The sequence below is a fragment of the Stegodyphus dumicola genome, chromosome 3, assembly GCF_044657685.1.
Source record: "Stegodyphus dumicola isolate Sdum_Otavi_A_Nest chromosome 3, ASM4465768v1".
Classification (NCBI taxonomy): domain Eukaryota; kingdom Metazoa; phylum Arthropoda; class Arachnida; order Araneae; family Eresidae; genus Stegodyphus; species Stegodyphus dumicola.
Genome location: NC_140770.1, coordinates 16,516,917 through 16,535,178, shown reverse-complemented (window position 1 = coordinate 16,535,178; position 18,262 = coordinate 16,516,917). Strand labels below are relative to the sequence as shown.

General features: G+C 29.9%; 1 protein-coding gene across 4 annotated transcripts in view; it reads left to right on the top strand.

Annotated features, from left to right (window-relative positions):
• Positions 1-309: 309 nt before the first annotated feature.
• The window catches only part of LOC118193941 (uncharacterized), a 50,347-nt gene continuing 32,394 nt past the window's right edge, over positions 310-18,262 (top strand). The window contains exons 1-7 of one of the 4 annotated variants that reach the window (XM_035365127.2): positions 310-433; positions 1,749-1,920; positions 7,010-7,096; positions 12,404-12,543; positions 14,622-14,747; positions 15,315-15,440; positions 17,884-18,049. In XM_035365127.2, coding sequence (XP_035221018.1) covers positions 1,761-1,920; positions 7,010-7,096; positions 12,404-12,543; positions 14,622-14,747; positions 15,315-15,440; positions 17,884-18,049 — 805 coding nt within the window. In that variant the 5' untranslated portion in view covers positions 310-433; positions 1,749-1,760. Of the gene's footprint in view, positions 536-652; positions 1,030-1,748; positions 1,921-7,009; positions 7,097-12,403; positions 12,544-14,621; positions 14,748-15,314; positions 15,441-17,883; positions 18,050-18,262 lie in introns of those variants that run through there. The other 3 variants (XM_035365113.2, XM_035365119.2, XM_035365107.2) reach the window with 3 other exon arrangements.

Sequence of the window (18,262 nt, the reverse complement as noted above, 5' to 3'; positions counted from 1 at the left end):
TAGGAATGTCGAGTTAGTAACTATTTCCCAACGCTTGTATTATAAACTGTATTTCCTGTAAATTAACGTTTGAAATCTAGACGTTTACTATTTTTTTTTTTATTTCGAGTAAACACTGTTACACACTTAATGTTTTGTTATCGTAAAAATATAAAATTTTAATATGGGCGTTACAATTCAGCTTATATTGCATTTTCGTGTAAAATTGAGAAATATGCAGCTGGGAAAAAAAAGATCCGGGAAAATTTTTATTATCGTGAAGATATTGGCAGCATTCATTGGCTTTCCGAAAGATCGGATTCCTATGAATTGTGTCATTTGTTTTGTTTTTGGGACGGGAAGGAGAATGATTTTTTTTTTTTTTCCACTTTCCTGTTGTACCAGGATGAGGCAGTATTTTTAACTGCGTTAACAGAGCGGAGATGTACTTCGTGTGCGTATCAATAAAAAAAAAATAAGGAAAAATCGTATATTAATTGTTTTAAAGCTCCCATTTAAATGAAGTGAAAGATAAACGCATCTACTATCTGTAAATGTAAATGTGACTTAATATTGTTTTTTTTTTTTTTTTTTAATCTATGATTTGTTAATAAACTAATTCTGTTGTACGAGAGAATACGAGTGCGAGAAGTATCTTTTCTTTTCTACCTTTCTGTTTTTTTAGGGTGAGAGGGAGGGTTAAATCTTTTGGAATTTTCAATCACTGAAATTGATATTAAAGGGCTTCTGCAGCTTTATTAAAGGACTTCTGCTTCTTCTGATTTTTGATAAATTAATAAAGGCCAGAAAATTTTTAGCGATTCAAAGATGTAGGAATTTGTGCTTGGCAGATGCGAGGAAAACTAAGATTTCTTGGAACCTATTATTAAAATCCATGTTACATGAAGTCTTCGCTCGTTTTAATTGCAATCGATATGCATGCAAATTTAATAAAGAAATAAGTGCTAATTTCAATGGATATGTAGATATCGAATTCCGGTTAGAGTGAACCTTTTAAATAATAAACTGCTGCAGTAAGTCTGAATGATGGTAGTAATATTTTTACTTATAATTTATGAAGTCTTATTGTAATTTTCTCATGTTTATTTTGCACTAAAATTACTAGTTAATTCTTACTGAAAAGTTACCACATTTTATTAGCAAAATTATTACTGTAGTAAAATGGAAAATTTCTATTTTTAATAGTAACTATGTAAACAGTGTAATTATGTAAGCTATAGACATTATGAGTGATTTTAAATTTATGTTTTATTGTAATTCAAGGAAAAACACATTTTTCTTTATTTGTTATTTTTTTCATACAAGTAAATAATAGTATAATTTTTAGTTTGATGGATTTATATATGCTTAAATATGAGACCAAAATGCTTTATAACAAGCATGCATATATAGAACAAACTCCAGTGTAAGATATTATGAAACTAGAAAATTGAATTTTATTAGAATAATTAAACATAATTAAGTATTCATTTTGGATTCTATGCATATGAATTGAATTGTTAAAAGTAATTGTAATTATTTACATTGAAATATATATTAAAATTATGAAATTGCCCTAAGCATGTTTGGTTGCTATGATCATCAGTTACATTCCTTCATTTCACATGTTGTAAATATATGTTTTGTAATTATTTTATTTGTAATTATTTTGATAAAATGCATAATATAAATCATGAAAATTTGAGCATTTCTAATGTATTACTGATATCTGTGTTTAGAGTTCATTAATAAATGTTTTTTATTTATAGATTAAATTTGAAATGGCTGTTACTATTTTGCATTTTAATGATTGCTACAATGTTGAAAGTCAAATGTATGAGCCTGTTGGAGGAGCTGCAAGATTCTGCACAGCTCTAAAAAGCTTTACTGATTTAGATCCTCTAATATTATTCAGTGGAGATATTTTTGCTCCATCCATCAGTAAGTTAATTAATTTTTGTTATTAATACTATATTTATTGTATTATTTGCTGTATTTAATTAAATGCTGTGCTCATTTAAATATTTTTGGGCTTCTTTTTCAATTAATCCTCTTTATGTCCCTTTGCAAATTCTCAAAAGAGATTGATTCCGGTCCTGATAACAGAAGAGTACAAATAAGTATTATAAAATAAAAAATAATAAAAGTCATCTGATAGTTTTCAGATGTTATATTATGCCTAAAAAGCCTTTTTGGTTGATCTTTACATTATGGTAACTTGGCGTTTTTTTGGCGAAAATTTGGCGACCAACTCTCCTACAGCAACCCTCTATTTTTTTTTCCCGCCGCCATTTTGTCTTCATGAAGTAAAGACATGTTTCTTTTCTTTTTATCTACTGAACACTTCTTCCAACAATCTACTAGCCGAATTACACTTATGCTAGAAATTTTATCTAACAAAACTGCTTAATCATGACAAATATTCACTGCAAAATTGGGAAAAAGTGCACAATACCATACTCCTTACGCGTTTTTCAAAATAACACATATACATAAACCATGTACACGCCAACTTATTTTTACTTAAAAAAACATTCCAGAATTGCACAAAAATGGCATTGCTCACACTCTTCACTATATCCATGTACACTGCTTTTTTCTCATAAATTAGAAAAATTTCACGAAAATACATGACAATTTTCTCAATCTTTAAACCCGGTAAAAAGAACATATATGAAATTACCTGATCGCGAAAAAGTATTTACCCTTTCCAAATATGAACATTTCCACATATAAAATAAATAAAATATCCAAAAACCTCTAAATCATCTATTACATTATACACGTCACCAACGAATTCATACCGCAAGCATTACAAATACTTAGTATCAAAAATTTAAATTATTTCCATGCACGTTTACTTCAACTTAAACGTGTACCAAATTCCTACAAACATAAAATTCACAAAATAACTAACATTTAATTAAAATATCACTAAACCATGTACACGTCGACTTATTTTTACTTAAAAAAACATCCCAGAATTGCACAAAAATGGCATTGCGCACATTCTTCACTATATCCATGTACACTGCTTTTTTTCTCATAAATTAGAAAAATTTCACGAAAATACATGACAATTTTCTCAATCTTTAAACCCGGTAAAAAGAACATATATGAAATTACCTGATCGCGAAAAAGTATTTACCCTTTCCAAATATGAACATTTCCACATATAAAATAAATAAAATATCCAAAAACTTTTACCTCTAAATCATCTATTACATTATACACATCACCAACGAATTCATACCGCAACCATTACAAATACTTAGTGTCAGATATTTAAATTATTTCCATGCACGTTTACTTCAACTAAAACGTATACCAAATTCCTACAAACATAAAATTCACAAAATAACTATCATTTAATTAAAATATAATTAAATTCAAAAACACTACTTAAAATATAAATGAGCACATACATTAAATTAATACATAGATAAATACCCATTTCGAATTCACTTTAGTTACGGCCATGGGATCCAAAAATTCACGAACACTGTTTCACACAACACAGAATAAAGCCAAATACAAAACTTCCAGATTTTTTCCCGATTTCCCCCCTTTTCCGATTAAAGAACCGTAATTCGTCCATTAATATCACATGACATATCCCATGATCTCTCATTTCCCTCACACAAAATAATGCGTAATCGGAACTGAGTACTGCTCACATTATTACCAAAGTCCCAGGTAGTAAGTAACCTTTATCGCCTCCAAAATGTCGCCAAACTACCAGTTACCATATTGTAAAGATCAACCGCCTTTTTTTTGAACATTTATTTTTTAAGTAACATGTTCTTTCCACTTAAACCATAAAATTTAATTCAACACAAATATCACAAAATAATTTAAGAGCATAACTTTAGAATTTCCGATACACAGTCTCGCACACTGGAGATAAAAAGAAATTTTTTTTGCCATTGCTTGCTTCGAAATCTTTGAGTTTGTTGATCAAAAATTCATAAAAGTTTTACAAAATATGAAATAGGTAATAAAACAATTTCTGGCTTCCAGATGACCATATTCGAGTGGAAGACCACATTATTCAGAATTTGATGTCTCTAGGTACCGTTGTTTTTTCACAGTGCGAGAGACATGCATACATTCATGCAGATTCTTCGTTATTTAATTTCTTTAAATATAATGCAGGGCTCTAATATTTGGTGGCAACAATTTGAAAAGTGAAGCATTGTTTATAGTGAACCAATGCAATGATAAAACGAAATTAGTAGCCCTTCTGGACAAACTGCCCCATTGGGCTAATAACCAGTTTTAGTGGTGCCATCTAAAAAATAAGAAACTAACTTAAATTGGTAGATCACATCCTACATGATTACCTTGATGCCATATCTGATCCTCTTTTAGCATAGAATTATTTCATCGTGAATTACTCATTCTGAAAAGGAAGAAAAACTTGCCAGAATACAAGATGAGAACAATTTTGAAATTAAATAAAATAATATTTGAGTCATATCTGCTTTTCATAACATAAACAAGTATTTAATTATCTAAAGAAATGTAGTTTTTAAATTAAAGAATTTTACAGCTTCTCAATTTTACTATTATAGCAGTAGCAGCGATCCAAAAGCCTCCGCTACAGAAATCCAAAAATAACGAGTCAAAGAATTGTACAAACTTGGTATCCATGTGCAGATCAACCTATTTTCACTAAAAAATAAATAAATAAATCAGAGAATTTCACAAACTAGGCATTGTGCATTCCCTTGACTTTGTCCATGTACACAACAATCTATATTTACTTAAAAGCAGCAGCCAATAAAAAATATATAATCTCAATAAACTACATTTTAAATCAAACAATGAAATAACATAAAAAAAAAAAAAAAGAAATTCATCTTAGCAACTACACAAAGGAAATATCCACTTATATTATTTAGAAATTTCCATATCTTAAGTTAAACAAAATTTCTTAACAGCATCCAAAAACTTCCTAAAATTATCTGAATTGGAATCTATATACTGGCATTGCCACATAAATTCACAAAAATAAGAGTAAGAAATATCCTTTGTAGTGCCGGTGTCTTCCGGCGTTCGACCATACGTATTTCCTACCAACAAACAGGACACTTATAATTACTGCTATGTAAACCTTCATTTACACACTAGGCAATTAATGCTTTTTTCCATTTCATTCCAAATCGTACAGAAACTTCAAATTAATCTTACCACATTCAGCCATTGTACCATGTAAACCACAAAATAACAACATACATCTTATCCAAAATCTGACAAACAAACAAGCCTTTTCAAACCTTTTCCCATCATTCAAATTCACGGCAATCACGCAACCAATAACGTCATAATAGGGTTTCCATAGCATTCAACTACTCAGGTTACCATAAATGAAACAACAACTTGGCGATAAATGAAACAGCAGCTTAGCAATAATCCAAGTTGCACCCTTAAATCTACTGTAACCATTTTTTTATTTACTTGGAATTAAAAGCTGAAGAGGCATATCTGCCAGATTTTTATGACTGACTATTGAAAATTATACTAGCTATGTTTTTGGGTATTCTGTTAATATCACATTTGCTGTTATTACTGATATATTTAATGTATTTAATGTTCAACATTAATCTAAAAACTTTATTAACAAAACATTTTTAAGCAGGCAAATTTTTCATTGTATGTAATATATGACATAGCATGTAGTAAGGAGATAAGGTCATATATAGAACAGTATCTTTATGTTCATTGATTTGAACTGATGAGACTTAAATATTAATCATAGTACTTTTTTTGGTTAGTCTTTATTGTTATAAAAGTTAAGTGTTATTGCATGCTAAGATTAAGTTTTATACAGTCAAAAGTCATTAATTCGGACACCCATAATCCAGACTTCAAAGTTACAAACTTTCTGCGCATGCGTCGCGTTGACGTATGACCTTTACGGCTGCGAATTCGCGCGTGCGCAAAATACGTTTACGAATGCGCGTTTAATGTATAACGGACTGTATAAGCTAAGCTCTAATTATCTATTTCAGTAAATGTTGCAGATTGTGTTGTTCCTTAATCCTCGAATTGGATCCGGCTTATTATTCTTTGCAGACTGTTAGAGCAATTTTATAAAAGTAAGCTTGAACTTTCGATTATGTCAAATAGAATTTCCGATTTATATTTACTAATATGTAACGGATCTACAAAGCGAAAGTATGTTTCGGAGTCCATTAAACAAAAAGTGGAATTGCTGCAAAAAATGGATAAAGGCATATCCTTTGTTTATCTAAACTTTAACGTTTGTTTATCTAAACTTCGTTTATCTTTAACACTGCGGGGGGCGCGCAATGAATTGGAAGTTGATCTGTCAGCACTATCCTTATCTTCAGGGCAGATGTTTTTATTTTATTTGGCTTATAATTGCTTACTAAATGTAGTATTTTATTTCGATATTTCTGTCTTTGATATGATTTAAATCAAATTCCTCGTCATTATAATTCGCTTCCGATAGGGAAAAAATTGACAGAGGTTATTGAAAACGAAAAAATTTCGATTGACAAATTAGTCGGTATTCTCGACACAGCAATTATAGGACTTGAACAGTGGAACTTTGTGACTGAACAAGAAATTATGTATGTTTGTAGAATTAAAGAGAATGTATTATCACATAAAAAACGAAGCAACTTAAACAACTTACATTGAAAGAAATGTTTAATAAAGTAAACAAATAAATATTAAGCTTTTTTTTTGTAAATTTTGATACACTTTAGATCATAATTGTTCTTTATTTCGTAAATTACGGTTTCATATTTTTAATTTTATAATTTCTTCATGCCATTTTACCAGATTTAAACTGATGATCTATAATCCAGAAAAATCGATAATCCGGAATCGCCGAAGTCCCGACGAGTCCGGATTAACGACTTTTGACTGTATTCTGTTGCTGTTGACACTGGGAACTGATGAATGTAATTGTTATATACTATAAAATTAATTGTTATTTTTTTTTTTTTTTACTTTATATTTTTATATTCATCATATTTTTAAATGATTTTATTTTTAGTGAGTACTTTCACAAAAGGAGAACAGATGGTACCTGTACTGAATTCATTTGGAGTACATTGTGCTGTATTTGGAAATCATGACTTTGGTAACTTATTTTCCATAATGTATTGCTAAATTTTTTGTACTTCATTTCTGACTTTTGTAAAATATTTTGATGACTGACTATCAAACAGCTGTTAATCAGCATGTAAAAACCTGCAGTATATCATAAGTGCTGAATATAAATCAGCACAAATTTAAAGATGCTACTACTCTTCTGTGTGTTGTGAATAAAACTTTAACTGCATAAATTCACCTAACAGTCATATCTAACAGCTTGTGGTGTATTGTGGATTATTGTATTTTGATTTCATAGCAAATACGTTAGCTTGTTTGTTATTAACTTACTTATATTAGCATTTTAAAATTAATTAAACAGTAAGGAAATATAGTACTATTGCTTAGATTTTGCAGTTAGTTCTTATGGATGGTTCTTATGTATAAAACTTCATGCATACTGAAAATGTATGAAATTTGTGTATACTTTTTTAGTATCTGTGAGATGAATTAATGACAAAATCTAAAAAATAGATACATTACATTTTTGTGTTTTTTCCTCCAAACATATTCTATGAGGTAAAATTATAAATGTTATTTTTCTGTCCTTCAAGTTATTCTTCCTTATTACACTATAAGGTATTTCTCCCGTCTTCTTAGCATGCCTTTGTGGTATGGTGGTCTGTATGCTGGGTGCGTATTCCAGAGGTCCATGGTTCGATTTCCAGCTAAGGCGTTGCTCATTTTTCATCTTCCATGCTTCCAAAAATATTAATGTTTCTACAATGGCACCCAAACTAAAAGGGTGATGGATCATGATTCTCCACACCCAGGATTTGGCGATTGGGTCCCTTAAAACGTCAGTTGCCCTTTAAAAGGAGGAGTATATAAGGCATTTCTCCCACCTTCGTAGTGTAGTGGTCTGCATGCTGGGTGCATATTCCAGAGGTCCATGGTTTGATTCTCTGTAAATTTGTTGCTTAGTTTTCATCACTCATGCTTCCAAAAAATACTTAATATCTCTACAGTGACGCCCAAACTAAAAACGGTTGGTGGATGATGATTCTTCACATCCAGGATTTGGCGGTCCCCTAAAACCCCAATCACCCTTTAAAAGGGGGAGTATATAAGGTATTTCCCCCGCCTTCTTAGCATGCCTTCGTGGTGTGGTGGTCTACACACTGGGCACGTATTCCAGAGGTCTGGGGTTCGATTCCCGGCAAAGGCGTTACTCATTTTTCACTAGTCCTGCTTCAAAAATACCTAATGTCTCTACAACACTATTGACATTCATGATGGAGTAATCTTATTTCTTCCATATTCACCAACTCGAAAATAAAAGTGGAACTGTTCTATATCTCCTATTCTAGACTGGTTGACAAAATTCAACTTGCATTTTTCATGTCTTAAAAAATCTGACCTAGGATATATATTAGATTCATGTGTAGCATTGTTCTAATGTTTAATTTTAGATTCATTTACTTTCAAAATTCAAAATTTAAGTTCAATCCCTATAAAATTTGTGCATTTTTTATGATTTATTTTTTAAATTTAATATGTTTAGTAATTTTTATGAATTTTTTAAAAACATTTTGAATTATAGCCTATAAAAGTTTTAGTATTGTCTCAAAGTATTATCTGTTTTAGTATTTCTAGGCATTTCTAAAATAAGTTTGAATATTTTCTTCAAAATTCCCTAAATATACATGAATTGTTAAGATATATATTTCCTAAGACACTCATGGTATTCCTAAAATATATGATATTGGTGCATTTTGAAATTTGGCATCTTTGTTTGAAGATATATAATGTCAGATGTGGTTTACAGATTTTGTTCCAATCTCCAGTGAATTGCCACAGTTATTTTGAATTTTAAATTTCCAAACAAATTTTTATGGAAAATTAATCATATATAATTTTTTTTCTCAAATTTAGTAGTGATGCAAAGTAAACATTTATTAATAATACATGAAAGGAAGTTTTTAAATTTATAATGAGTATTAAACAGTATTTTTAATGTATTTCTCTCTCTTTTTTTTTTTTTTTTTTTAATGTTTGTTAAATTTTTGTTTGCTGTGTTATTGTCTGCTATTTTTATCGTAATTTCATTTAAATCAAGTTTTCTAAAACTGAGAAAGTTTTGATAATGTAATTTTAAAAAGTAATTGATTAATTAAAATGATTCAGTCCAAAATATAGCTATCCAACATTATGGTATGATTTAAAATCTGGACTTCTGGATTACCAGGATCTTTTTTTTAATGTTGTTGCTTATTTTCATAATAAAACATAAGTATCAACACACTGCAGCTTGAGAAATGACTCAGGCAAATATGTCCAAGCAATTTATTATTTTTTCATTTTTAATATCTTTTTTATAATTGGATACCAAAGAGCACGATAAGCTTCTGTATCGATATTATGCTTGACAGTGATACATAAAGCTAAGTATTAAGGAGAAATTTAACACACATTTCTTTCCATATGCAAAAAAATAAATTTTGTAAGTGATACTGATAGGCAGAAGTATTACATTTAGTCCTGTTTGAATTGAGAATAACTGATTTGTTATTCAGATAAGCTCAGAACTGTGCCAGAGCACAGTATAAAAATTAATTTGTAGATTAGAGGCAGATCCCAAAGAGGAGGAAATTTTATTCTGACAATACCGACATTTTTCTTTTTTACCTAATTTGACACAATTTCAAATATCACTTGAGGTTCTTCTATGCAATAGTACTGACCTTTTTGTTTGCAACCTTGAAAAAATATATTAGATGGAACACAAGCAAATCAAAAGTGCACATACATACATACAACGTACACACATGTACACATAAAGAAAACGGTTCGTAGCAGTCCTTATAAGTGCTTGTAAGTCCTTATATTTGAAAATAAAATATAAAGGCCCTTATAGGTGCTTACTTTTTCTTTAAAGCCCTTATTTTTTTTTTTTTTTAATGCTTATTTTTTGCTTTTAGTGCTTTTTTTTTAAATGAACGCGCAATTTTTCCCCGTACCAAAGCCAAAACTAAATAAACAACTTTTCTTCCTAATATGGAATGTCAGATGGTGAATCATACTCTTGGAAATAGCTTTTGCCCCTTTCTTTGCATTAACATAACCTTTGGTGTGCGCGGAGAGTATAGACAGGTGCCCGTCGTTCTGTTGGTCAAAGAATTGCGAAAGCAGTAGAAAATTCCGGTACATTCGGCATTCTTTTCCTCCCACCCAAATACTACACACGTTTGAATTTCTATCAAGATCTTAATAATTTGCATTCTCGTTCCGCTTGGTCAGTTCACATTCATGTTTATTATGATCGTTATGCTTATATTATGAGTATATGTATGAATGTTTATAATAACATAGCTGCAGTAACTGCTGAAGTATAGTAAACTTTCAAAAATGGTTGTGTTTTAACACAGATTAGCTTTCTAAGGAATAATATTCGGAATGTCTTAAATAAAGGGAAAGTAATCAAATAGTCAAAATAATTTCATTTTTTTGGCTTCACTTCAGAAAGTGCTTTCAAGACATGTAAAACACAAATTAAATTTCATCAATTGGCCCAGTAGAAAAGGAGACACAGAACTACTTCTTTTTTTTTCTTTTTTTTGAGTGGGTGTACATAATTCAAAATTTTGGTGTCATTACTACAATATTAAACACATTATTTCAATTTTCATTAGTTCCCCCCCCAGTCTGTATACCCAGTGACAACAATTGAATTTATCATTTCAACTTGAACGTGCTTTTTCTATGTAATTTTTTTTTCTTTCTTATTTACAGTGCTCGTAAACTATGATACCACTCATTTCTCGAAATACACATTTTTGAGAGATTTTGTACGTTCCTAGAGGCCATTAGTTTAAAACAGTAGTTAGATTATCATCAAAGAGTATTAAATTAAAGATTTTTATTAGAGCAGTGCCTTTCATACCAAATGTAATCTATTCCTTGGTTAGCATGCTGGACACTATTTCCATTGCTGCTGGACATGCATGCTGGACATTGGTTAGCATGCTGGACATTATGGTTAGCATGCTGGACATTATGGTTAGCATGCTGGACATTGTTACTCTTGGAATAAATTTATTCATAAGGTGACTATCATCAAACCATGGAAGCTGCCAGAGATCCTGCTGAAACTGTACCAGTCCTTCCTGTAGAATTCTGAAGGAACTAATGAGTCTTTACCTAATAAACTGTCACCTATCACCACTTATTTACTAATTATTTTGTTATGCCCTCCAATTTTACTAGAAGATTTGTTTAGAATGCTATGAGTACAAATTTTATTCAGGTTCCAGTCTATTACTGTTTTGTCAGCCATATCCAGCTGTAATTTTTTTTCATTCAGCAAATGTTAGTTCTCTTGACCAACTATATAAAAATTGGATTGCAGATGCAAATGCAATTCTACAGTCCTTGAACCATGTTCTTTTTCAAATGGATATTCTGTTGTCATAATTTGTCATGTGTCAACACCATTGTTTATCTGTTTTCAAATAAAGTACCATATTATGTTTAATGATACATATTTTTTGGTGATGATGGTAAGATTTTGTTTGAAAATACTTCACTACTTGCTCTTCTGTAGAATGCAAGTACTGAATTTTAATTATTTCTTACAAAATGCCAGAGGAAAATACAGCAGTAACAGTTAATTTATATCCTTATTCATAAGAACAAAATGTGACTTATTGAGAATCAATGAGGTTTACATCAGACAAAAAGGCAGATATTATGAGTGTGTTATGATGTCATAGTTATCCATAATTGGTGCTAAATTGCTTTACTTGATGACAGTTTCATGGTCAATGGGGCAACATGGGAGTACCCTTAAATACATTTTCTTTTCGTACAGACTAATGATATGATGACCAGGTGAGAAAAATTTTTAAAAATTTGTGAAGCTTTTAAGAATTATTTTTTCAATGTGTTCTTTGCTTTGCCTTTTATCTTCATCATACAAAATTTTGTTTGAAAGTTAAATTAGATAAATTATTTTATTTCTAATGTAATATGAAATTTTAAATTTGTAAGCAGCTTAAGAAGTAATATCCATGCAGAATTTTATATATATAATCCAATGATATATGTATATTTATATCAAAAAATTTAAAGCATTAATTGTATAGTTTTGGAATTAACTGTTTCTCCATTTGATATATTTATTCCAACGTTATAGTTTTAGCATTTATTTAATTTAATATTTATTCCTAAGAACCTTTTCATATTTGAGCTATAAACAATAGTAATTTTTATTCAAATTTATTTACCCATGGAAATCTTTTCCTTGCTTGATTACTTAGTTTATGTATTTGCTGTTTAATAATTTTTATTGCTGTAGATTTTGGTGTGGATATCTTGATGGATTTTGCTTCACAGACAAATTTTCCATGGCTGATAAGCAATGTTGTAGACAATGAGACTGGAAAACCTTTAGCTAATGGTCTAATAACATTTGTATTAGAGAATAAAGGAAAAAGGGTAATATTTTTCTTTGCCTTTTTTTACTTTTTTAAAGAATTTTTTGATTCATATAGATATAACAACATATAGAATATATATGTGTAAATACATGTCTATTTATTCTGTACAGTCAAAAGTCGTTAATTCGGACACCCATAATCCGGAATGATCTATAATCCGGACCTCAAAGCTTCAAACTTTCTGCACATGCGTCGCGTTGATGCATACGCGTAAGGCCTTTACGGCTGAGAATATGCTTGTGCGAGCGCAAAATACATTTACGAGTACACGTTTAATGTATAACAGACGGTATAAGCTAAGCTAAAATTATTTAATTATCTATTTCAGTTAATGTTGCAGATTGCGTTGTTCCTTAATCTTCGAATTGGATCCGGCTTATTATTTTTTGCAGACTGTTAGAGCAATTTTATAAAAGTAGGCTTGAACTTTCGATTATGTCAAATAGAATTTCTGATATATATTTATTAATATGTAAATGATCTACAAAGCGAAAGTATGTTTCGAAGTTCATTAAACAAAAAGTGGAATTGCTACAAAAAATGGATAAAGGCATATCTTTGTTTATGTAAACTTTTTTTATCTTTAACGCCGCGGCGCCGCGCAATGAATTGGAAGTTGATCTGTCAGCACTATCCTTATCTTCAGGGCAGATGATTTTATTTTATTTGACTTATAATTCCTTATTAAATGTAGTATTTTATCTCGATGTACTTCATCTTTGATATGATTTAAATCAAATTCCTCGTCATTATAATTCGCTTCCGATAGCGAAGAAAGTGACAGAGGTTATTGAAAACGAAAAAATTTCAATTGAAAAATTAGTCAGTATTCTTGACACAGCAATTATAGGACTTGAACAGTGGAACTTTGTAACTGAACAAGAAATTATGTCTGTTTAAAGAATTAAAGAGAATGTATTATCACATAAAAAACGAAGCAACTTAAACAACTTACATTGAAAGAAATGTTTAATAAAGTAAACAAATAAATAATAAGCTTTTTTTTTTTTGTAAATTTTGATACCCTTTAGATCATAATTTTTCTTTATTTCATAAATTACGGTTTCATATTTTTAATTTTATAATTTCTGCATGCCATCTTACCAGATTTAAACTGATGATCTATAATCCGGAATCGCCAAAGTCCCAACGAGTCTGGATTAACGACTTTTGACTGTATATATTTTTGATAGTATATACAAAATAAAAAGTTTTGAATCATAAAGTTAATTATTTGTTTTATCATGTTTGCAGGATAATTGTAACAAGCAGAGTGACTGAGCAGTATTTTTTGCTCTGTTCTTTTAAGTTGGCGTAAAGTTAAAGCTCTTTATACTATTTTATTTTCGAAGCTCCATCAAATCCAGTTCAAAATACAAATGTTTTAATGTTATTTATTATACGAATCATTGTAGTTATATCATTATAGCATGGAGTAGAGAGAATAGTCTGCTATTGTTATAGTTCATTTAGTGGAATATTCTTATGTTATCAAGAGTTGTTATCAAGTTGTCGAGAAGCATATTAACATGAAGTTTGAGATTAGGCATAAAAGCAACCTTAGTTCAGAACAGATTTGAATCAGACATGATTTTCTTTTCTTCAGAAGCAATAACAAATTCACCTCTTCCCCAAATGTCAAAATTCTATCTGAAGGTGATGTGAAATAGAGTTATGCTATGGCAGATTAGAGGCCTTATGAAACAAATTACTTACATTCGGCTCCAGAAATAATGTGAACATGTGTATAAATATTGACTCAAGGATATAAATATAAAGGACCTATTTTTAAGGTGCATGGCCTTGAAACAGTTCCATGTCATTGGATTTGGCAGTATACAATATCCAATGACATGGAACTGTTACTTGTTATGATTTATTTTAAGTATCATTATGTTTTATGCTGTTGTATGCAAATGTTAATATGATGAGCTAACAAATTTGTCAATACAACACTATAACTATTTTTTGTTCTTATGTGATATGATATTATTGTTGAACAACTAATAGGAATTTTATAAAAAAACACAATATTCTCTCCATTGTTTTCATAATTAGTAATTTAAATTTTTCTAGTTTGGAATCATCGGTCTTGTTGAAGAAGAGTGGTTAGCAACTCTTTCTACCATAGAAGCAGATGAAGTGACTTACATTGATTTTGTCACTGAAGGACGAAAGCTAGCAATACAGTTGAAGGAAAAAGTAATTCATCTCTTTGTCTTTTTTTCAAAATATGGTTTGAGAAAACATGTTTATTAAAAAAACATATATATTATAAAAAATACAATATAAGATTCTTAGGTATTATATTTTATTGTTTTTAAAATAAATGAATAAATATAAACTTGGAAAATAGTTAGGTTTATTGAAGCAAGAAACATGAAGAATTAGTGATATCTTGCTGTAGTTTAAACTCTGAACCTCGCGGTTACTCGTCAGACTGCTTTCAATTTACACCATGAAGACATGCACTAAGCAGGAAGAAACCATATTTACGAATTACAAACCATATTTGCTGAAAATACTTTTTAATGACAGATTTTATATAATGAGTGGAATGCTTGTGATTGCAGAAATATACTTATGTGTCTCTTGAATATGAAATTATATAAAAAAGAGGAAATCATTACTTCTATCATTTCTTATATTTACAGAATGTAATTTTTTAAGACATATTATTTTTCATTACATAGCGATTTCTAATAAAATGTATGATCTCGAAATATGAAAACATTGAGTGATTTATCAAAAACTCTAATTTTTGACTAGGAAAATGTTGACTATGTGATTGCTTTGACCCACATGAGAACACCAAATGATATTCGTCTTGCTGAAAATGTAGAAGAAATAGATTTAATCCTTGGAGGACATGACCATGTTTATGAAGTTACAAAGGTACAAGTATAAAAGTCTGATTTTTTATTTGGATTTTATTTAAATATGATAATCAGCCATGTTAAAAAGACATTGTTTTTAATTATTAACTTAAAGTTTCCATTCATTTTCAAAATCTCAAATGTTGTGCTTTTTTTAATTGGTTTCCTAACCTTTTCAAAATCCTAACCTTTTCACATTTCAGACAAATGCCATTTCCATAAATATTATTAAAAACTAGAACAAAACAGCTTTTTCTTTTATTATAAAATACTATACAAAATGACTAGTGATAAGGTTTCTGTTCATTTAAAATTTAAAAAATGGTAATTTAAAAAATAAAAATAAATTTTTAATTTATATTTGTGTAGAATTAAAAATATACTTTTTAAAAGCAATTACATTTATGTATTTGTGCACAATATTTGAATACTGAAGGAGGAAAACCATTTGTATTTTTTGGACATGAATTTCGAGAAAAATGAATTTTTAGTTTGTGTAACTTCAATGATGAAGAAAATATTGTTGTAATATCATAAAAAATTTTAAATAAACTTTCAATTTTTATTTGTGAGATATAGGGCTCTTTGCAATCATGAAATGATAACTAGATCTACGTAAAAATTGTTTCTTATTTGTCACAAGTTGTATAGTAGTAGGCACGGACTTATATGCTTTCAAAAAACACCAACTGCTTGTTTTGAAAACTTATAAGTTAAATTAACAATAAATTTAAATGTAGCGCTAGACTACACAATTCAAGTTAATCTATAACAGGCTGACTCAGAAACCTGCACCGGTGATATGTTAACTAGATGGCCAGAATGCGTAGCTGCTACTAAGATTAGCAGCTGGAGCACAAAATAGCTTCAATAGTAAAATCACTTTTTGCCTAACCATCTTTTCCACCTGTCAAATACTCTTGTTCACCTACTTCATTTACGTCCTGATGAGAAAATGCGAGGGAAAATAAGAGAATTCAGGAAAGGCTAAAATTAAAATAACTGTTAGTAAAACTAAATAAGACAAATTATATATTAAACAAAATTTGTATTATAAACAATTATATGTATGTAATATAATCTGTAAATGCTGTCCAGATGGTATAGTGGTTAGGGAAGCCTGACTGCGATACCGAAGAGCCTGGTTTTGAATCACGGAGAAGGCATGGTTGTAACTATCCGTTCCTTCACAGGAGGCGATGGTGGCCCACCCATTAGGTGCCTCCATAATAAAGAGACCACCACATCTGGCCTTGTAAAGATTAATGGACTGTGTTACGCTGTAACTGTTCACAATCTGCCATTGTGGGAAACATATATATATAATCTGTAAATTCTTGATGATTGTATGATAATTGTAATAGAATTAGAGAAGTTTATTGCACAGAGGCAATGACAATATTGCAGACAGACATGGCTGAAGACAAGACATAATTTATTTTGGACAGATAATTCTGGATACACATATTTTTCTTCACACATCCTATATGTGTATATATATGTGTGATATGCACCCTACAAGTTCTGGAAGCTTACCTTTTCAGACAATGAGCAATAGCCAGCAGAGAGACGGGTGGTGTGTGTTGGCAAGGGAAAAAGCAAAGTGGAAAGTAAGTATTCATTCAGCAGCAGCAAAAGATGTAGAGTCACTTGAAAGCTTGATCTTTGTTTGATGGGCAAAAGATATCTGCATTACTATGCTTTACATGAGATGGCACGATGTAGGTTAATTTTAAGATGATGCACTTTAGAGTCAGATATTATAAACAATTAGTTTTTTTAGAACAGGAAAGGAAAGTGGCTAAATTTAAATGAAGAATAAAAGGGGGACTGTTGCGAAATTAAAGTTAGTAGTTTTCTTTCATACTGCCAGCCATCCAAAATACAACACCATGAAAGAAGTATCCCAACAGCATGAAACTTGCATCATGTGTGTACCACAATGGAATATGCAGATAATTATGATTTCATTGCACACACGCATCATGGACGACTGCAGCACTCCTTACAATTCATATGTAAAGGGAGGAAAGATTGCCATTGAATAATGTGCATTGTTCTCTTATATTTTTGTGTAAGCAACCGCAGTATTAATCGTGTAAAAACACAAGCATCATTTGAGCACATTTCTGAGTTCAACCAAACCAGAATCATTGCATTCAGAAATTGCAGACTAGTCTTCCAGGAAATTGGTCATTGTGTCATGATATTTTATAATTTGATAAGAAATGAGATATTTTAATGTACCTTGGGTAATTTGCTTTAATTTTTTTAAATTAAATTATGGAAATTTTTATGAAGGAACTTAACATCCTGCTTTCTAACACTCAGCAGCTTGCATAATTATGCTTTGCTTCTTTCCTGCTATTGAATTTTTTTTTTCAAATTTACTAATATTTTGACAAATTGTGTCATAATATCCCCGTATTCTGTATTGACACTATTATGTGTGTATCTTTTAGATTAATGGAAAATGTATCATCAAAAGTGGAACTGATTTTCAACATTTCTCAAAAATAACTTTATCCTTCAATTCAAAGTCAGTAGATGTAGCTGTAGAAAAACAAGCTGTAACTAGACAATTTGAACCTGATCCTGCATTGGATAATGAACTGCTCAAATATAAAGGTATATTTGTATTGAAAATTAAATTTGTAAAATATATTCTTGTGATATAATTCAACTTATTTATTTCTATAATATTTAAATAAAAAAAATTCTTTTAGTAGTATAAATATAACTATCAAGAAATTATCTTTCATATATGTAATACAACAGAACCTAAATATCCAATCCATTATATAATATATATATATCAAGGTTTCTCAACTTCTTTTATCT